This window comes from Pan paniscus, chromosome 18 (assembly GCF_029289425.2).
Source record: "Pan paniscus chromosome 18, NHGRI_mPanPan1-v2.0_pri, whole genome shotgun sequence".
In the NCBI taxonomy this organism is placed as follows: Eukaryota; Metazoa; Chordata; class Mammalia; order Primates; family Hominidae; genus Pan; species Pan paniscus.
In genome coordinates, this window is record NC_073267.2 from 95,404,403 (window position 1) to 95,426,029 (window position 21,627).

The following is a 21,627-nucleotide window of genomic DNA, read 5'->3' on the forward strand; positions in this document are numbered from 1 at the left end:
GCCAGGACATCTGAGGCCAGGTGGGCAGCTGTCGGCGCAGTTGACGTCTTGGCTACATCGTGGCACTCGCTTCACGGCGTGCTGGGTGCCAACGGTGTCTGCTTCCCCGGGTGTGTGTCTGGTGTGACCTTCGGATGTCCACACCAGGAGGGGTGGAGGCAGGAGCCCCTGCCACCCTGCATCCTTCACCTGCACACATTGTGTTTCTGGGGGGTTCTAGGTCTTTTGCTGGACTGAGGAGGCCCAGGGAGGGAGACGGATCCCGAGACGCACTTCACCCCAGACCTGTCGGAGCCACATCCCCTTCCTTACGGTTCTGCTTCCCACGCCACATGCACCATGTTTTGCGTAGAAAGCCTTAGGGAAAGGATGTTTCTAGAACATGAACTAAATCTAGCGCCTTCCCGTGAGTCAGGAGACCTGGCTGTGTCCTGTGGTCAGTGGCCTATACCAGGCTCCTGCCCTGACTGGACGCTCTCCTCCCGCAGGATGCCGGCTCCAGGAGCAGCAGTGGAGGTCGGGAACGCCTCATTGTGGAGCCCCCGCTCCCTCAGGAGAAGGCAGGGGGACCAGCCATCCCCTCACACCTGCTCAGCACCCCCTACCCCTTCGGCCTCTCCCCCAGCTCAGTTGTGCAGGATTCCCGCTTCCCGCCACTCAAGTAAGTTGGTCGGCGGGGACTTCGGTGAGGTGGCCAGGTGGGGACACAGCGCTCAGGGTCTGGGTCCCCAGGCAGCCTGCGGTCTGCACAGATGAGGCTGTGCCTGCCAGATGGTTGTCGGCCGCTGAGCCCTGGGGATTGCAGCCCTGTCTGTGCCCCTTCACACTGAGGTGGCAGTGGCAGCTCGCTCCCCCCGCTGCTTAAGCCCCGTCCTCGTTCGGGGTGCCAGGAGTCTGGGTGCCAACTGAGCGCCAGGGGTGATGCAGGGAGGTTAGCCGTCCCCCCATGCAGGAGCAGGTCTCCACTCACCTGTCCCCACCTTGCCCACTATCCCCGCCTGCAGCCTCCAGCGGCCCGTGCACCACGTGGTGCCCCCCAGTACCGTGACCGAGGACTACCTGAGAAGCTTCCGGCCCTACCACACCACCGACGACCTCCGCATGTCCTCACTGCCTCCCCTCGGCCTGGACCCGGCCACTGCTGCAGCCTACTACCACCCCAGCTACCTGGCCCCACACCCTTTCCCCCACCCGGCCTTCAGGTGAGGCATCCCCCACGCGCCCTCTCGTCTAGGTGCTGGCCTGTTCCTGGCAAGATGGAACCTGGAGGGGAAGGTGTTTCTTATGACCTGAGAGCCAGGCTCCTAGGGGAGGGTCTAGAGTAGCCCCTGAAATCGTCCCCAGCTTTGAGCCTAAATTCAGCCCTGATGGTCCATTAGGGGTCCCCTCCTGGTAGACAGTCCCCCTTGGTGACTGCACTGTCATCCTTGGCTCCTCCCCTTCTCACCGGGGGGGCCATTGACAGCAAGTCACTGTTAAGAGAGCAGGGCTGTGCCTGTGGGAGAGGCGATGCTTTCCATTGACAGCAAGTCACTGTGAAGAGAGCAGGGCTGTGCCCGTGGGAGAGGCGATGCTTTGCTGTGTAGCAGGAGACCTCGGTGGCACTGTGGTCTGGCCTGGGTCCATGGAGAAGCTCTGCCCATCCTAGTCAGAGGGGCCTGTAGTCATGACATGGACCACCCCACGTCAGGGCAGCCCAGCCTGCTGGCCAGCCTTGGAAGGGCCTGGGCACTTGACCACTCTGTGCTGGTCTGGCTGAGCGGAGGGAGGTGGCAGGCGGTGCCCTGGAACCCCAAGCTGTCGGCACCTAGCAGCCTCCGGCATCAAGGGGCTTTGGGGCTAGCAGCAGGCATGGTCTTCATCCCCAGCCATTTTGTCACGTTCCTCACGCTCAGGCAGGTGTGTGTACCTGGCTGAGACACACCTGTTAACAGGGCTGGGTCTTCCCCTTGGTTCATTTGCTGCTCACAGCCCCGTCTTCTCTGCACAGGATGGACGACTCCTACTGCCTGTCTGCCCTGAGGTCCCCGTTCTACCCCATCCCCACCCCCGGCTCCCTGCCCCCGCTGCACCCATCAGCGATGCACCTGCACCTCTCTGGGGTCCGCTACCCCCCCGAGCTGTCCCACTCATCCCTGGCAGCGCTGCATTCGGAGCGCATGTCTGGCCTCAGCGCGGAGAGGTAAGTGCGTCTCGAGCCGAGGAGCCCCTCTGCCCTCCCTGTCCCTTGATGGCAGCTGGGCAGAAAGCCTGGGCTGGAACCTGACTGGACTCCTTGGCCATGCCTGTCCTCACAGTTTGTCCACCTGCCCAATGGGACGATGATCGTTCAGGCTCTGCTCTGAAATAGCGCCTGTCTCGGTAGCTGTGGTCTCCTGCAGTAAACCTGCAGGCCGAGGAGCTCTCGGGCGTGCTTGGGCATTTTGTAAGCCGCTTTGATTGTATGGACCTTAAGTTCTTCCTGCACCAGTGAAACCCTGCTCACCTCCGGTCACTGTTCAGATTAGCGCCCTGGCTCGTTCCTGGTTACGCTTTTTAAGGGCCTGCCCCAGGTCCGTCTCTTGTTCCTGGTGCAGCAGAGCCCCCAACTCTTTCCATGTGCTGCAGGCTGCAGATGGACGAGGAGCTAAGGCGGGAGAGGGAGCGCGAGCGCGAGGCTGACCGCGAGCGGGAGAAGGAACGTGAGCGCGAACGCGAGAAGGAGCGCGAGCAAGAGAAGGAGCGCGAGCGTGAGAAGGAGCGCGAGCGCGAGCTGGAGCGCCAGCGGGAGCAGCGGGCCCGGGAGAAGGAGCTGCTGGCCGCCAAGGCCCTGGAGCCCAGCTTCCTGCCCGTGGCCGAGCTGCATGGGCTGCGTGGCCATGCCACTGAGGAGCGGGGCAAGCCCTCGGAGCAGCTGACCCCAACCCGAGCAGGTACCTGGGCGTGGGTGGGCTGTGCTGGGCAAGGTCTCAGCCGCCCGCGGGGAGGAGCCCTGAGTCGCAGCACCTGCCGGTTGGGGTGGTGTAAATGTTCCCCAGCTGAGTTCACCCTAAAAGCGTGGCGTGGCTGAACATGGAGTAGGGAGCAGAGGCACGTTGGCACACGATGTAGACACAGTGGATATAGATGACCCCAGGAGGACAGTTGTGAAATGTAACCGGGGCATTAGGAAGGGATGTTTTGAGTGCTTTGTTGATTTTATTTCTCTGTAAGTTTACGAAACAATTGTCCAGTAAAAACAACCAGCTTTTGCATGTTTCCCGGAAATTTAATAGTCTGCTCTTTGAGCCAGCGTGAGCTGGCTCTGGCACCGCACTGGCTGGGCAAGAGTTTTGCCAGCCAGCCACGGAGCGTTTCCTTCCAGGGACAAGACATGCTTCTTGAAAGCTCCCATAGGGCCCCTTCTGAATATCTTGGTTCTGGCTGCGGGAAGAACCCTTTGGAAGGGCTCTGGTTTCTCTGGGCAGTTGGGTGAGAGAGGACGGGGAGGGAGCATGCTGTCCCACGTGGCTGAGATCCTGCTTGACCGTGTTTCCCCCCACAGAGAAGCTGAAGGATGCCGGCCTGCAGGCGCCCAAGCCCGTGCAACACCCCTTGCATCCGGTGCCCGCCCCACACCACACGGTGCCCAGCCTCATCTCCAACCATGGCATCTTCTCTCTGCCTAGCAGCAGTGCTGCCACAGCCCTGCTGATCCAGCGCACCAATGAGGAGGAGAAGTGGCTGGCGCGGCAGCGGCGGCTGCGGCAGGAGAAGGAGGACCGGCAGTCTCAGGTGTCCGAGTTCCGGCAGCAGGTGCTGGAGCAGCACCTGGATATGGGCCGGCCCCCGGTGCCGGCAGAGGCAGAGCACAGGCCAGAGAGCACCACCAGGTGAGTGAGCCCCAGGAAGGAAGAGGGATGAGCCTTCACGTTCCGATTTGTTCAGCGTGTATTGAGCACCTCCTGTTTGCCCGACATCCTGCCCCAGTGTTTCTGCCTGCCTCTTTCATTTCTGTTCTTTCATCTTCACGTTATAATGCCTGTCTTGCCTATGGGGAAGCTGAGACTGAGGAAGAAAATGGATTGCTCAAAGGTATCCCCACCAGTAAGTAAAGAGACCAATCAAGTCCATGTTGAGAGCCAGGGCACTGCACACGCAGCCTGACCTAGTTCCCAGGAGGCCATTCACAGCAGATGGAGTGCAAGGTAGAAGCTTTAATTACTAATAATACCTGTTCTCTCCATCTTCCTCTGCTTTTGAGCCTGGACTTCTTTTTTTAACAAGAGGGGGACAGCTTTTGATTTTAAGGAAAAAAATGAGTTTTATTGCTTTTGTATTAATAGTAAAACACATGCCCGTTTTCCAGCCCTTTATGAAAGCATTTCCCAGGAAACTGTGTGGTGGTCCCTTGGACCCCGGCTGCAGACACAGGTCTTATGAGCTGGGCCCCAGTGCCCCGAGTCCTCCCTGCCCCTGCCTGCCCTGGGATTCCTGCCTTGGGGCTGTGCTGGTCCCAGGCCCCCACGTCATATACCCCCAGGGCTCACTCTGAAGGGCTGAGCTGAGACCCTCAGCCAGAGTTGGTGGGGATGACCTGCCAGCCTTCCATAGCTCTGCTGCAGGCCCAGCTCAGGGACCTAGGGACACTGCTTCTGTTCCCTGAGCCTCACTTTCCTCAACTGTCCACAAAGGAGGGTGGGTAGGATGATTTCTGAGCATCTTTCCAGCTCTCAAGGCTGGGGTGCTGTCCTGGGATAAGAAACCCTTGGGCTCTGGGACGGAAGCGCGTTTGTGGTTTAAAATCTGTCCTCCCTTCTGCCTGCCTTCGTTATCCAGTAGGGCGGCGAGGGAATGCGCCCCCGCTGATCAGGGATGACTGGGAGTGACTGTCACCAGGCCACAGCTAAGTCTCCCTGTGGCTCACGCTGCCCGGCACGGCCGAAGTGAGATCCCTTCTGCCTCTCCCAGACCCCGTCCCTGAGGCCTCTCAGGATCAGCCTTGCCTACTACCCAGAGGACTGAGGGCAGCCAGCTCCTACCTGGCATGGCCTGATAACATCAGGGTGCCCTGACTCCTGTAGGCATCTTCTTCCTCAGGGATCCCCAGGGCCCCAGCACAGGTGTTGTGACTTTGCCCACCCATGGACTGCTTCCAGCCAGTGTAGCTGCCCCATTAGGACCTGGGGCATGATGGGAAACAGGGCCTGGCCTCCCCTGCCTGCGGTGGTTCCCCTGTGGCCGGCTGCACACGTGGCCTTACAGGCATGAGGCCTGACAGGGCCCTCATGCTCCATGCTAGAAAACTGTTCAGTGCTTGGTGTGGCGCATGAAATATTTATTCTCCTGCAGGTTTCATTCCTTTGCTGTTTACTTAAGGACACAGCTTCTTCCTGTGGTTCCCTGTTGTATTCTGCTAAGAGGGACAGCAGCGTCGGATTTGTCCCTTGGCCTGGAGTCTGGAATAACTAGGGAGAGCCTTGGTGGCTGTGTTTAAACAGGGCCCCCGGAGCAGGCTAGAGATCCCTGAGCCCGGCCATGTGCCTGCTGTGGCCTCTGCCTCTTTCTTCCCCTCAAGCTTTGCCCAGGGTCTCTGCACAGTATTGGTCCAGACATCCTGTGAGTATATCTCCCTTTAAAAAAAAGAAAGATAGCCAGGCACAGTGACACATGCCTGTAGGCCCAGCTACTCTGGAGGCTGAGATGGGATGATCGCTTGAGCCCGGGAGTTCTCGGCTGTAGTGTACTATACCCACTAGGTGTCCCAGCTAAGTCCAGCACAAATATGGTGACCTCCTGGGAGCGGGGGACCACCAGGTTGCCTAAGGAGGGGTGAACCAGGGCAGGTCGGAAATGGAGCATGTCAAAACTCCCGCGCTGATCAGTAGTGGGATTGCTCCTGTAAATAGCCACTGCACTCCAGCCTGGATAACACAGCGAGACCCGTCTCTTAAAAATAAGCTGGAAAAACAATACTAAAAATAGCCTTTTGAGTAGATTAAATCTTGTTTTAATTGCACTGAGGAAACAAGCCATTTAGTGTAACTAAGGGGCAGCTTCCTGTTTAATGGAAGGGTTCTGATGTTAGAAATCCCTTCTTTCCCTCCCTGCCTCAGCAGGCCTTAGCCTGGGTTCTTGAAGACACTTTGAGGCCTCTGCCACAGGCCACTTGGGCAGTGGGGTCGCTGCAGTTGTGACAGGGGCCACTGGGGGGCAGTCTCGGCACAGGCCCCATCCTGACTGGGAGGATCTTCATTTCACAGTGGGTTTGGCTCTGGCTGGGCAGACACTGGAAGGTTGTCTTGTGGCTGCCTGCGGGGACAGTGGGGAGGGAGGGAGTACTGCCCTGTGAAGGTGGCCAGCCTGCCCTGTGTCATGTGTCCCTACAAGGCACAGCAGGAGAGAGGGTGCTGGTGGCAGGGCCACAGCCCAGTATATAGAGTGGGTTTCCCCATGGAAAGTGCGGATGAGCGCTTGCCCTTAGGGGAATTCACGCGAGCAGGTGGGAAAATCGACTGAAACTGGATCTGTCCTGGGCCTGAGAGGGTCTCTGCCTTCCCTAGCAGCTTAGGCTGGGAGCCTCCCCATCCTCTTGGAGCAGCCTGCACACACCTGCCGCAGGTGTTGGAGGGCCGGGCGCAGTGGCTCACTCCTGTAATCCCAGCACTTCGGGAGGCCAAGGCAGGTGGATCACTTGAGGTCAGGAATTCGAGACCAGTCTGGCCAACTTGGTGAAACCCTATCTCTACTAAATAGGAAAAATTAGTAGCTGGGCATGGTGGCACATGCCTGTAATCCCAGCTACTCGGGAGGCTGAAGCTGGAGAACCTCTTGAACCTGGTAGGCGGAGGTTGCAGTGAGCCGAGCTTGCCCCACTGCACTCCTGCCTGGGTGACAGAGTGAGTCTTTTTTTTTTTTTTTTTTTTTTTTTTGAGACGGAGTCTTGCTTTGTCGCCTAGGCTGGAGTGCAATGGCACGGTCTCAGCTCACTGCAACCTCTGCCTCCTGGGTTCAAGCAATTCTCCTGCCTCAGCCTCTGGAGTAGCTGGGATTACAGGCACCCGCCACCATGCCTGGCTGATTTTTGTATTTTTTAGTAGAGATGGGGTTTCACCATGTTGGCCAGGCTGGTCTCAAACTGCTGACCTCGTAATCCGCCCTCCTCGGCCTCCCCAAGTGCTGGGATTACAGGGATGAGCCACTGTGCCCGGCCGAGTCTTTAAAGAAAAGAAAGAAAAAGGAAAAGAGAAAATGAAAGACAGAAACAGTGATCCTTGGGGTGGAGTGTGTGTCCCCTCCCTGCAGCCCCGCTGGCACTGGCTCTCGAAGGGGCTGCGCCATCTGTGTCATCTTAGGAGCGGCAGGCAGCCAGGGAAGCCTGTGGATGGCTGAAGGGTCTTTTCTCCCTGACTGAAGGGTTGGTTTCACTCCCTAGGCCAGGACCAAACCGTCACGAGCCAGGTGGCCGCGACCCTCCACAGCACTTTGGGGGGCCACCGCCTCTGATTTCGCCCAAGCCCCAGCTCCACGCTGCACCCACGGCCCTCTGGAACCCCGTGTCCCTGATGGACAACACCTTGGAGACGCGGCGGGCAGAAAGCCACTCTCTGCACAGCCACCCGGCTGCATTTGAGCCCAGCCGCCAGGCCGCCGTGCCGCTGGTGAAGGTGGAGCGGGTCTTCTGCCCGGAGAAAGCAGAGGAGGGGCCGCGGAAGCGAGAGCCTGCCCCTCTGGACAAGTACCAGCCACCTCCGCCGCCACCACGAGAGGGAGGGAGCCTGGAGCACCAGCCCTTCCTGCCCGGGCCCGGGCCCTTCCTGGCTGAGCTCGAGAAGTCCACCCAGACCATCCTGGGCCAGCAGCGGGCCTCCCTCCCACAGGCGGCCACCTTCGGGGAGCTCAGCGGACCCCTGAAGCCTGGCTCGCCCTACCGTCCCCCAGTGCCACGGGCCCCCGACCCTGCCTACATCTATGATGAGTTCCTGCAGCAGCGCCGGAGGCTGGTCAGCAAGCTGGACCTGGAGGAGCGCAGGCGGCGGGAGGCCCAGGAGAAAGGTCTGCCTCCCCGCGGGCCCCAAGCTGCTGAGGGAGAGCCGCACAGTGGGGATGGGGAGCCTGCATGCCAGCCACCTGCCCCTCTCTCCGTCCACTCCTGCTTTCTGCCTGGGGTAGTCCCAGGCCCCTGGTGGCAAGTGCACTGGCTTCTGTGTAGCAGCATGACACCCTCGTAGGGGAGGCAGACCCTAGTCCCCGTGCCTGTCCTGCCTCGATGCAAATTGTCCCAAAAAGCCAAATCAAAGCCCGCCTGTGAAGATAGTTCCGCAGACAACCATGATGAATAAGTGATGAGCGGAGGCTAATAAGAGTTTTAAATATTAATAGTGCAGCATAACAGGAGAGCTGGCCTGGGCTCATCGGGGGCTCCACATACAGGGCTGCTGCCACCAGCTGCAGCAGGTGGGCCAGGGGGTGAGGACGCGGCGGCTGGCACTGCCCCGGGTCAGGGTAGGAGGTCAGGCACTTCATTCTTATTTCTGCTTGGGGCAGGGCGTCCTCAGCCAGCAGCTCCCTGAGTTCTCCAGAGAGCCAGGAAGAGCAACTGAGCAGGCGAGAGTGTGCAGAGGGGAGCAGGGGCTCCAGCCCAGTTTCCTTCCTGATGCTGAACACTCAGGTCCTGTCCAGTGCTGAGCTCAGCCTCCGCTTCAATAGAAGCTGGGGCACAGGCAGTCTTCCTGGTTGTTGGTCTAGGCTGGATGGAGGGCCCAGCCAAATTTCTCTCCCCTACTCACTTTGTAAAGGAGGAGGGAGATACCCCAGCGCCCCTGGGCAGGGGCTCTGCTATTGTTCTTTGTGCCTTAGAGAGCTCAGGCCTGTGTGTGCCTGTCCCCTCCCAGGAGATGGACTCAGATGGCCACAGCATGGGGGAGTGCATGTGCACAAGCAGCCCTGTGTTGCCGTGGACACAAGCCCCAGGCCTGTGTGATGAATGGTTCCCTGCCAGGGGGAGGAGGGAGGTCTTGTCAGCCCAGGGGACCACCCAGCCACTGGGAGCCATGGATCCCAGGGAAGCCTGGTGTCTGCGGTCCTGCAAAGCCCCAGGACTGGGTTAATGTTGGTTTCCACCTCGGTTGAAAGGAATTGGCCTTCAGGGTGTTCAGGTGCCAGCAGGCCTGGCCTGATAGGTGCTCTGCACACATGAGCCCCTGCGGGCATGTCCACTGGACAGATGAAGGCTCTTTGTCTGGCTGAATACAACCATTTCTCCATCAGGGTACTACTACGACCTCGATGACTCTTACGATGAGAGCGATGAGGAGGAGGTCAGGGCCCACCTCCGTTGCGTGGCCGAGCAACCGCCCCTCAAACTGGACACGTCCTCTGAGGTACTGGGCTTTCCTCCCCATGGACATGCTCTGGGCTGGGCTCTCCTTCCTAGCGTCCACACCCCGCAGTCCACCCCACTGTTGCTAGGTTCCTCCGAAGTTCTGGCGGGTTCGCCCCACAAAGCTCTTCTGCCACCAGGCGCAGCCAGCTACGGCCCACACTTCGAGGACCCCAGGAGGGGACCCTGGGACAGTGCAAGCATACCACTGCCAGTGGCTTCAAACTCATTTGTTTTCTTTCCCAATCTAGAAGCTAGAGTTTTTGCAACTTTTTGGCTTGACCACCCAACAGCAGAAGGAGGAATTGGTGGCCCAGAAGCGGAGGAAGCGGCGGCGGATGCTGCGAGAGAGAAGCCCGTCGCCCCCAACAATTCAGAGCAAGCGGCAGACGCCTTCACCGAGACTGGCGCTGTCTACCCGCTACAGCCCTGATGAGATGAACAACAGTCCCAACTTCGAAGAAAAGAAGAAGTTCCTGACCATCTTCAACCTGACCCACATCAGCGCCGAGAAGAGGAAAGGTAGGGCCTTGCCTGGCTAGGAAGGTGGGGGCTCACTGGGGTGGAAGTGGGTTTCTGAAGCAGCAGGTGGGGCCGGTGGACTCCAGGCAGGATCTGGGATCACTCAGCCTGAGGCTGCCCCTTTACTCCTCCCGGCTCCCGCGAACAGCCTCTCTGTTCTTACAAGCCCTCCACAGCAGCCTTACCTGGCAGGCTTTGCTCTGAGAGCCCCACCATCTTGACCTGAGGACTACCCTTGTCACTCATCCATCTCCCAGCGCCCGAGAAGGCGCTCTTTGAGCCGAGTGCTCCAGTGACCACCAGGCGTGAGGGGAGGTGCCAGGTGTTCCAGGTTTGTCTGCTGCAGGCTTTTCCTCTTGCTGGACCGCTTAGGTGGTCTGCTGGGTGTTGTGTCCTGGTGGCCGGAGGCCTGGGGAAGGGCTGCCAAGCAGGGCAGCACACACTGAGCAGATGGCTTGCCTTGAAAGATGCTTCCAGTTCAGTCTGGCCACACAGGGCCACATTGGGACAGACCCTCTGGGCTAGAATCCATATAGCAGAAGAAACAACGCAGCCGCAACACCTGCTCAGGGTTTTGGCTTCCTTGGCCTGCAGCGCAGGCCGGCTTGGTGCCCAGATGTTGACGTTCCTGGCCCTGCCCCTTATGCACACTTTCAAGTCCTCATGGGCCTCTGGCCTCCTCCCTGGGAGAAAGTCGAAGGAAAGCAGAGTTACTTCTTGGACCTTGAGCAGCTTCAAGGTGTTGATCAGGGTGTAGCCGTTTACTTTCTGCTTTTAACCAGTCAGTAGTTTTCCCTTTCTCTTAGTGGGCTAGTGACGTGTTGATTGCCAGCCCAGTTCCCTAGATACGGAGCATCTTTTTACCTGAATTTTTGGAGGAAAAAAAATTAAGGGCGATGCAGCCCTTGAGTTTCACAGTCAAGAAGGGCCGGGTGACATGAGGGATCTGCTGTGTGGAACATCGTGGGGTCATCTTTCCCTTTCAGGAAGTGGCAGTAATGGTAGGAGTGGGCGAGAAGGCGCCCTGCCTCAGAGGCCAGGCCTGGGTCTTTGGGGTGTCTCTTTGGTTGGGGCCACCTTTTCTGACTTGAAATAAGAACACATCCTCGCACGTCACCACCGAGGTCCGTGGGCACAGTGATTCACAGAGGCGGCGTCACCGCACGGACAGCTGTCTTTGGAGCACGTCTAGGACATTGTGTAGTGGATGCCGAGAGCAATCTGGGCTCGCTTTGAGATGGTTGCTTCCTTTCAACTGGGCCTGCCCCATCACACCTGCTATTGGTTTTTCGGGCTTTAGTGCTTTGCCTGCCCATCAAGGCTTGGCTAGAATCCCGCTGTCCTTCTCTCCAAAAAATGACGCAACTGGCTCGTTAATCTCAGGCTGCTTTTCTCATAGACAAAGAGAGACTTGTTGAAATGCTCCGTGCCATGAAGCAGAAGGCACTGTCAGCAGCAGTGGCCGACTCCTTGACAAACTCTCCGAGGGACAGTCCTGCCGTCTCCCTGAGTGGTAAGGGAAGGATAGCCCCACCTGCCACCACCCAGGACCATCCCATGGGCTGCCTAGGCTCAGAGGCGACCACTCGAGGTCCTCATCATTGTGAATGTGGCCTCCTGCAGACTGTCTTCTTCCATTCTTGTACCAGCGTACGATTCTTGCACAGTTGTGACAGTCATTGGGATGGAACGTCAGTTTGAAGGCGGGCTCAGAGTTGAGGGGAGGGTCTGGCTTCTGTGGAGCTCTACGTGGTGGTCACTGTGGTCATAGTAACCGTTGTTCTTCAGTTATGGCACAGAGGCTCACATGATAGGCCAATCCAATGGTACCATCCCAGGAGCGAGGGCGTGCTCCAGCATTAGTGCCCGCAGCCTGGTCCTGCCACTAGCCTAGCCGCCCTGGCTCTCTTCCTGCTCTTTGTCTTCCTCACTCTGCCCTCTGGGCCCTGCCGGCACCTGCCGCCACACCTTTCCTCCTCTTACATTTCTGGCTGACCTCTGCCCTGTCAAATGTCACAGGGAATCTTTACAGTTCATCCCAGTTCTCGGCTCCTCACACACTCTCTTGTCCGGTTGGACTGAATACCTCCATACTGTCTCCGTGGCTGGGGGACTTCCTTCTTCCTGTGGATCTGTTTCTTCGTTCTTGAGACGTCTTTCAAGGATGGACTTGCCACTAAACACCCCACTGTCTTCAGAGAATAGCCATGTGCGCGGCGGTTATTTAAATGTTCCCCGGGTCTTGGTTCTTTGCACTAGGTCTTTGTTAAGTGTAAGCTCTAGAGGCCAGGATCTGCGTGCTGGACACTCAGCCTGTTAACTTGCATTTCTTAATATTTTCCTTCACTTTCTGTCTCTAAAAGAACCAGCCACGCAGCAAGCCTCTCTGGATGTGGAGAAGCCGGTTGGCGTTGCTGCTTCCTTGTCTGACATCCCAAAGGCCGCGGAGCCTGGGAAGCTGGAACAGGTCCGGCCCCAGGAGCTGTCGAGAGTCCAGGAGCTAGCTCCTGCCAGCGGGGAGAAGGCGAGGCTGAGCGAGGCCCCTGGAGGCAAAAAGAGTCTGAGCATGCTTCACTACATCCGGGGCGCTGCACCCAAGGACATTCCTGTGCCGCTGTCCCACAGCACCAATGGGAAGAGCAAGCCGTGGGAGCCCTTTGTGGCAGAAGAGTTTGCACATCAGTTCCACGAGTCAGTGCTGCAGTCCACCCAGAAGGCCCTGCAGAAGCATAAAGGTAACGAGGCTGCCAGTCCCTGCTCAGCTCTCGGCTGTGGTTGAGGCTGACCAAAGTCGCTGAGCGCCACAGCTGCTCAGCCGTTCAGCCGTGGGCACAAGTTTTTATAAATTCCAATCACCAGAAGAAAATGATTTCGTTATTATGCCAAAACCATGTTTGTTTGTTTAACTCCAAGCTCTAAAACCTGAACTCGTAGGTGAGAAACGTTTGTAGGCACCAGCGCTGACGCTGTGCTGTGAGCAGGGACGCATCGATCGGTAAGAGGTAAAGGAGTGAAGCCAGCAGGCGTTGGTTTTTGCAGAGATTAAAAAAGATTCCCCAAAGGCAGGAAGAGCACTTGAGGATTTTTACCCGCATTCATTTGAAAGAATCATGTTTTTCAAGACAGAGATGCAGATGGCCGCCAGTCCTCAGGGTAGAGCTTCCCTTCCTTCATGGTGGTATCTAAAGATGTCACCACCAACCCTCTGGATCCATGGGTTCCGTGTCTTTGGATTCAACCAGCTTCAGATTAGAAATATTTGTGGGTGGGGTGGAATTCCACAAAGTTCCAAAAACAAAACTTGAATTTGCCAAGCACCAGGTACTACATTGAATCCATGCAAATCAAGTCAAGTGTAGGCATTGTGTTAGGTATTACAAGTACTCTAGAGGTGTGCATAGGTGATACGCAGATACTATGCCACTTTATATCAGGGACTTGAACATCCCTGGATTTCGGTATTCACAGGAGGTCCTGGAGCCAGTCCTCCATGACAGATACCAAGGGAGACTGTACAGTGCTACTGAGATGCCTTTCGAAACTTCAGAATACCCTCCTTCCCTGCCCCTTGGCAGTGCACCTTGTAGAGGCTTTTCTGTGGCCCTAGGACACTTTCTGCCGTATTCTGACCTTGTCCTGGCCTTACACTAAACTGTTTCCTCTAGATTTTAGTCACTCTGCCATACCAGTTTGAGCCAAGTCACTCCATTGACTGCGCTGGTCTCAGGCCCCACCAGGGGCTGCCATCCACACGGGAGGCCAGGTGTGCTCCTGAGGATGTCACCCACCAGGCCATGCCATGAGACAGGGCATGCCCTCTTGAAACGGGGCACAATGAGGCTGACTCCTGGGGGAGGGCAGAGCCCCATTATGCCTAGGGATAAAAACAGCCATGCCTTGTGAGAGGATGGGCTGGTGTCTGCTGAGGGCTAACTATAGACCAAGCTCAAAGAGATGGAGGCAGCCGGGCGCGGTGGCTCACGCTTGTAATTCCAGCACTTTAGGAGGCCAAGGCGGGCAGGTCACCTGAGGTCCGGAGTTTGAAACCAGCCTGGGCCAACGTGGCGAAACCCTGTTTCTACTAAAAACGCAAAAATCAGCTGGGCATGGTGGCACATGCGTGTAATTCCAGCCACTCCGGAGGCTGAGGCAGGAGAATTGCTTGAACCTGGGAGGGGAAGTTGCAGTGAGCCGAGATCACGCCATTTCTCTCCAGCCTGCTACCCAGAGGACTGAGGGCAGCCAAAACAAAAAATGGAGTCTCAGAGATGAAGTCCAACAAAAATGGTTCACGTACCAGAATCAACTAGCACTCAGGGCTGCGTTGTCTCCTGGCTGTCTCGGACTTTCTCACGCTGGGTCTGTGGCCCAGAGGTCTTGGGCTAGATCCCTCCTCTCTACGCCATGTCATCTTGGTCCCCGGAGCCCTGCAGTCATGTTGACTCTGCACCAAGGGCAGGGCAGAGCTCCCTTCTGAGACAGCACCCTGTGTCCCTTCCCCCAGCACACTGATGCAAGCCCTGTCCCCTCCACAGGGAGCGTGGCTGTGCTGTCCGCAGAGCAGAACCACAAGGTTGACACGTCCGTCCACTACAACATTCCTGAGCTGCAGTCCTCCAGCCGCGCCCCTCCACCCCAGCACAATGGGCAGCAGGAGCCCCCCACTGCAAGGAAGGGCCCCCCAACCCAGGAGATGGACCGGGACTCGGAGGAGGAGGAAGAGGAGGAGGATGAAGATGGAGAAGATGATGAGGAAGTCCCCAAGCGCAAGTGGCAAGGGATCGAGGCCGTTTTTGAAGCTTACCAGGAACACATAGAAGGTAAGGGGGTGCTGGGGAAGAGCGGGGAGGGGGTCAGGAAAGTACCTTTGGAAAGGAAGCTGAGTGATGAGTTCATGCAGACCTCTGCCAGCCTGGGGACCGTCTCTCTGTCCTGGGGCACAGTAGATATGAATACTGGAAGGGAAGTTTCTTCCGGCTTCTGGTAGCGGTGATGTCCCATGCTGGAACCTGAGGCCAGTCTTGCTAGGGCATCCAAGTACCATGATGCCAGCTCTGGTGGCACCTGTCATTCTTTATGTGGGCCCTGCTCTCTGGGCTGCATCAGTGCTGATGTTGGCCTCAGCTTCGTATAAGGGTCCTGGGAGACAACCTAGTTGGTTGATTTGCTGAGCCCTGGCAGCTAGGCCTGGTCACTGCTCCAGCATGCCTCTTGCCTAGTGACAGACTCCCCACACTGCAAGGATTGCTCTGTGGCCAGTGGGTGCCAGTCATGTTTTCAGCTGCCTTTACTTTAGCCAAGCACTTTGCCTAAAGAGACAGGCTCCTGGTAAAGGCTTAGTCGAAGGCTCGCCGCCTCTCAGAATACCCAGGATGTTTTGATGCCACCTGGGAATGTACACACCAACCCTCCTGGGAAGCCACAGCACCAGGCGGACTCAGGCCACATCTCCCCTGCCAGGGAGTGGGGCCACGAAGTTGGGCGCTGCAGCATTTGATGCTCCTGTATACTGCACCCCACCTTCTGCCTCTGTGCCTCAGTTTCCCTAGGATATTGCACAGGCCCCTTTGGGGAACAGCAGAGGTACCCAGCCTTCATTTTGCACTCACCATCCTTACTGCGTGGGCACTGCTGGGTATGTGCTTTGACAAAAGCTGGGCCAGGCCGCAGCCACCTGCAATTGATTTAACATGTCCTAGAGGACTCTTTATCATCACATATGACAGTGTTGTAAATATCATCAAATACAAAGACTTGATTATGAATGTCAGCCACTTCAAATACTTAGAAAAGTAGTTTTTTTCTTTTTTCTGCTGGTAGAACTCAGTCTGGAAAAGTATTCTCCAAACTAAAAACAAACGCCCATGTAGCCACAACCAGGACATCAAATCCTGTATTTTGCTTCCTTTCCTCCTCCCGTGGAATCTTTGAGTTTATTGCGCACCACTCCCTACATGTTGCTATTCTTTTAGTGCACTCATATATATCCAGAAGCAATACACAGTGATTAACTCTCCTAGATGAAATATTTCCATCTTTTCTGGTTTTGTGGGTTTTTTGGTGTGGTGTTGGGAATTATTTCCATACCCCATGGCTGTCAGGCTATTCTTCTGTATTTTCTTCTGTGAGTTCGGCTTTTTCCTGTTCTGCGTAGGATTCATTTGTGTGTACAGAGTAAGGCAGAAATCTTAACTGTACCTTTCCCACCCAACCAGTTGTCCTGGCAATGTGTGGGGTGCCCTCTTCCCTGCCTCACTCCCACACCTGCTGGGCCTGGCTTCGCCCCTGTCAGGCATGACCTGCGCTGACCCCCTCTTCTCTCAGCTACCGCTCAGCTGTTTTTAGCCCATGGCTTTCCCCCAAGGATTTTAGGATCGCCTTATATTCACCCCAAAGAGTCCTGTTAGATTTTCAGTTGCATTGAATTTACAGGCGTGGTTGGCATCCTTTTCCATGAATATGGTACAAAACTATTACATCATTTTTGTACGTGAAGTTTTGACTAGATTTAGTTTCAGGTATTACATAGATTTTGGGGGTCTTTGGATTTTTGTGTTGCCTATGATTATTCCTTAGATCATAGGAATCACAGATGATCAAACCTGCAAATACAAGGTTCGGTTCTTTCCTTTTGAATTTGTCTGATTGTCATGTCACTCCAGTGCTGCCAAAGAGAGGCACTGGTGGGGCCCTTGTCTCTGAAACTTTAAAGCATCCCATTAAAGAGTGAAGGTTCCCATTTCCGGAGTTTTTCATCCTTTGATTTTTTTTTCTTGATGTTGCTCCATCCTTGTTGAATTTGTTAGTACTTTTAGGATTTTTAATGTATGTTCGTTAGTATTAGACTCTAGTTTTATTGTACTTTGGTATCCAGATTGTGAGCACTTTCCCTGATTTTCATTTGCTGAAACACTGTGTGTAAGGTAGGGATTTGTCCTGAAAGATTTGAAGTCACTCTCCTGTTCAAACTAGGCCTGGTATCTTTTGGTAGAGCAGAGGCTTTATTTTATTAATTAAATCTGTGCTTTAGGTGTACTCTGGCCTTTTTCCAGCAGCCTAAACTGAAAGCCTATTTTTTTTTTTTGGAAAGCTGCATTTTAAGGCCATCAAATTTCTTCCTAATCTGTATCAAATTGCCTTTAGGTCCTGGATCCTTTGTCTTTATTCCTGTGTATTGGGCTTAATTTAGTGACGTTTATGTATTTATCGGTACAATTCAAAGGGCTGGGAGCATTGTGGCCCACAGGAGAGGCCTTGGCTGGCTGCACTGGAGAGAGGTTTTGGGCTCTGCTGGGCAGGGTGTGAAGAGGAGAGCACAAAGCGGGCCTTGGGGCTCCTGCATACGGAAAATACATCACCATCTCCTGTCTTTTCAGAGCAAAATCTAGAGCGGCAGGTGTTACAGACACAATGTAGACGACTGGAGGCCCGGCACTACAGCCTCAGCCTGACGGCAGAGCAGCTCTCCCACAGCGTGGCGGTGAGTTGGGAAGGGATGGAAACCTTCAAACACGCAACCTTTTGAGTTTGGGTTCAGAAACACCCGTGAAGATAAGTTTTAGAGAGGAAATGTGCTCTTAAGAGATCAAAATTTGGACTGCATGCAATGGCTTACACCTGTAATCCCAGCACTTTGGGAGGCTGAGGCAGGATCACATGAGCCCAGGAGTTCAAGGCTGCAGTGAGCTCTGATCACACCACTGCACTCCAGCCTGGTTGACAGAGCAAGACCACTGTCTCCTAAAGGGGAAAATACAGACACCAGTTGATTATCTAGGATTTACTTATAGAATATTGATCCTGGAAGGGTAGGGATGCTGTTTGCAGAATGAATTATTGCCTGTATCAGTCTCCTCTACCGTGATTTGCTGAGGAGAGCAGCAGGGTTTTATTAGAGAAGGGAAGCTGAAGCAACTGAAACCATCTCACGTGGCTCACAGCCACACTAGCAGGATTGGTCCAGCAGATGTCCTTGGGGGGCAGGGATGGGAAGCAGGTCTCAAAGTTTTTACATCTGGGGGTTCCAAGAACTCCGAGTTTGAGCCAAGACAGCAGCAGATGCCGATTCTTAAGACTCTGGAAGAGCCAGGGACAGAACACAGGCTGAGAAGTGGACTTTTTTTCTTTTTTTGAGGCAAAGTCTCACTCTGTCACCCAAGCTGGAATGCAGTGGCACAGTCTCGGCTCACTGCAACCTCTGCCTCCTGGGTTCAAGCGATTCTCCTGCCTCAGCCTCCCAGGTAGCTAGGATTACAGGTATATGACATCATGCCTGGCTAATTTTTTTGTTTAGAAGATGGGGTTTCCCCATGTTGGCCAGGCTGGTCTCGAACTCCTGACCTCAGGTGATCTGCCCGCCTCGACCTCCAAAAGTGCTGGGATTACAGGCGTGAGCCACCACGCCCGGCCGGGACATTTTCAAATGTAGGTTTACCCTTCCATCCAGCATGTTTGTACTCTACATGCTTGTCCTTACAGAGGAAACGGGTTGGTTTTGACACAAATTTCCCTCTCTCCAGGAGTTGAGGAGCCAGAAACAGAAGATGGTCTCAGAACGGGAGCGGCTCCAGGCAGAACTGGACCACTTACGAAAGTGCCTTGCCTTGCCTGCAATGCACTGGCCTAGGGGCTACCTGAAGGGATACCCCAGGTGACGGTTTCCCTTGCACTAGGCCGAACCTATAGTATAGAAATATTATCTATTTTATTACCTTGAATATTTAATATTTTTCACTGGGAGGTTTGAAGCTTACAAAATGAGAATGTGCCATGCATGAAGCAAAGGATTCCAGGCTCCAGAAAAAAAGAATGAACTCACCTTGACGTGAATGCAATTGAATCACCGTTGTCATTCAGCGAGCAACCGATGTAGGATTGCCCACAGTTTTTCTTTTTAAAGGTGGTTTTGGCCCTTCCTCTCCCACATTATTTCTTAATCTGAACATGAAGGCTCCATTAGCTAACACTAAAACTTGATCATTAACAGCCCCCTGTGCATATGAGTGGATCAAACCGGTTCTGTTCTTTCTTGTGTTGCCATGTTACTATGCCTCAAGCCCAGTTTGCTTTTGCCGCAGCGATGGGGCCAGTCTCATTCCTCCCCAGGAGTGAAACTTGCTTCAGCTGAAAAGGTTGGGTGCATTGTCAGTAAAAAGGGCTTATTTGTTTCATTTACTTTCCTGCAAAATTTTCTTCAAAGCAACAAGTCCTAGGAGCACACAAAGCAACCCAAAGGCTTTTCCCTGGAAAAGCTCTTTCTTACCTAAAGATAAAACCAATTCACAAACTGAAGGTACCTTTTTATTACTCCGTGGGGAGCATGTACAGAGCTCTGTGTATACACAGCTTCACACCCACCAGATTGTTACTACAGTGGGTGGGGTTTTCATACAGACGTAAATTTTGAGAGAAAAGTCAAAGGTGCTTCAGCCTTGTACTGTGTATATATATTAAAAAAAAAACAAAGTTTTGTATGTTTTTATTACTTTAACTATTGTTATAAAAAGCCTGCCATTTTTAATATGTGGTTTGGGGTATTTTTGTTTGTTTTTCCTGTTTGGGGGTTTTGTTTGTTTGTTGTTTTGGTTTTTTTTGGGCAAAAAAAAAAAAAAACCTTGCTTTTAGTGTTTGTACTGCTGCTGGTCAGGACATTAAAATGTTTTTAAAAATTAAAGAAGAAGAAAAGTAAAAGAGCTTACCACTGGCGCCTATGCGATCACTTCATTTTTAGTTTGAGTTGCACCAGAAGCTGCCGTAGAAAGCCATGCGCTACTGCTTACCTCCTCCACTCCCCCTCCCTGCCCCCAGCATCTGGACAAGCTAATAGCAAATATTACCCATTGCTATCAAGGGAGGAGGGGGTGGTCTATAGAACCCATGTGTGACAGTCATGTGCACACATGGGCGGGGGCTTTTAAAAACCTTTCAGGAAGTCAGTGATTTCTGTGATAGAATTCTAAGGTGTCTGAGAGCAGGTACAGAATAGGAACTTCAGAGGCTGTGTTTAAACGCGAAGCTTTGTAAAAGCCACAAGGTCTGAGCTGAACCCCTCCTTTTTGAACGTACTGTCACAAGCACAGGAACGGTCAGAAACTGGGCTCATCACACCAAGGCAAAGCAACGGGCGAGTCTTCCTCCTTGTCCTAGTTACTGCCTATGGAGGCAGTGTTTAGATCAAGAAGGCCTCTCTTGCTCCCAAGGGCCCTCACCAGAGGCCAGGGCTGCCAGTCACTGGTCTTGGGGGTGGAGGCCTGAGCTGAGGGCAGGGTGCCTGACCTGTGTGCCGGCTGCTCACTGCTGTGACCAGCGGCCGAGCCCTTGGCCCTAGCCCTTGCTGCGCAGAACAGCTTGCTGGCAGCTGGCATCGTGTCGCTTTATCTGCCCCCGCACAGTTTGCTTTGTACGTCTGCCAAGAATCTTCCAGTTATTAGCAAACTCAGACACATGTACCGCCAGTATTATCAGCAGTCAACAAGCGCCTTCCTCTCCACAGAAGCAGCTGGAAGAGAACTCGAGGGGCTGTGCTGCAGGCCTCCCCTCGAAAGACACTGGGAGGTCAGCATGTTCCACAGGTGTTCAGAGGGAGTCTGCTACAAACTATCAGGGCAAAATCTCACTGGATTTCTCCACTGAAAACCTACTTGAGGTTTCTGGTCTGAAGGCTTAAGAGTCACATCTTAGCACTTCCGCTCTCAGGCCTCCTCCTCCATCACAGATGTCTGGATGCTTTTGGTAATGGCCTTGGCTAAAGTAAAAGGGAAAAGTAGATCCGATAACTTAAAAACGTAGCTCATCCCTTACCATCCAAGGGGCACTCCCTTGGTTGGATTTTCTATGACAGCACAGGGGACAGGTGTGGCACACCATGAGAGGTCTGCCCAGGGTGGGAGCAGTGTCACTGTGCTAGCAATAGTTGGCTTCTCCCCTGCCAGTGGAAACCCCACTTCTGCCCGGCCCTTGAGCTGCTTGCCCACTGTCTCCCCATCCTTCCACCTACTTGTGGCGATCTGAGTACTCTTGCTCAAGAAGTAATAACGACAATCAGAATACAAACCAGTAAGGCCACACGAATAAACTAAGAAAAAGGTAAGAACTGTCTCTCAAAAACGAAAGCACACCACCCAAGACACAGTACCCAGTCATGGCTTCCCCATCCAACTATTAGTTTCATACTTTGAAAACTTACTTTCAGATTATTCTCAAAGAACACAGTAGCACCTAAATCTGTTTTCAATTGGGCTTAAAAATTGACATGCAATCTCTTAAGTTTTTTGTTCAGCTACTTCACACTGAGTACGTCAAATCTGCTCTGGAGTCGATTATGCCACCTGTGTGTCAGGATGTATGTGAAAGCCCTCGGCTCGGTCCTTGGACCATCTTCCTACATTACCTGGAAGGGAGCTGCCATCTGTAGCTCTGCAGAGGGATACCTTCCAATAGTAAATTATCTGGTTCCTCACTGAAACAAGTTATTTTTGTTTCATATAGTCAGAGTCAGACTGACATGATAAAATATCATGTTCCTAATCTGTTGTCTCAGATAAGTGACCAAGACGGGATTTTCCACATTTTAGTCTACATTCTAATCTTAAAGGAATAAAGCACTGAATTGGGACTAACATTCTGATAGCTTGCACCCTTAAGAGTATTCAGAGAGCATCAAAAGGAGCCCACACCTTCAGCAGTGAACGATTCTAACACAGGGAATCTGCAGTTTGTAGCAGAATGGTATTTTCCTCAAGTAGCTCATAATACTGCCACATCTC

General features: G+C 54.2%; 1 protein-coding gene across 11 annotated transcripts in view; it reads left to right on the plus strand.

Annotated features, from left to right (window-relative positions):
- Positions 1-19,567, plus strand: part of GSE1 (Gse1 coiled-coil protein) — a 502,305-nt gene extending 482,738 nt beyond the window's left edge. For 9 of the 11 annotated variants that reach the window (XM_008974329.6, XM_034940851.3, XM_034940852.3 and 6 more), the window contains 13 exons: positions 489-661; positions 1,005-1,202; positions 1,991-2,182; positions 2,608-2,912; positions 3,524-3,851; positions 7,394-8,013; positions 9,229-9,341; positions 9,592-9,862; positions 11,262-11,375; positions 12,226-12,597; positions 14,398-14,682; positions 17,239-17,342; positions 18,382-19,567. In XM_008974329.6, coding sequence (XP_008972577.5) covers positions 489-661; positions 1,005-1,202; positions 1,991-2,182; positions 2,608-2,912; positions 3,524-3,851; positions 7,394-8,013; positions 9,229-9,341; positions 9,592-9,862; positions 11,262-11,375; positions 12,226-12,597; positions 14,398-14,682; positions 17,239-17,342; positions 18,382-18,516 — 3,210 coding nt within the window. In that variant the 3' untranslated portion in view covers positions 18,517-19,567. The remainder of the gene's footprint in view (positions 1-488; positions 662-1,004; positions 1,203-1,990; positions 2,183-2,607; positions 2,913-3,523; positions 3,852-7,393; positions 8,014-9,228; positions 9,342-9,591; positions 9,863-11,261; positions 11,376-12,225; positions 12,598-14,397; positions 14,683-17,238; positions 17,343-18,381) is intronic. The other 2 variants (XM_063597799.1, XM_014341875.5) reach the window with 2 other exon arrangements.
- The last annotated feature ends 2,060 nt before the right edge of the window (positions 19,568-21,627 follow it).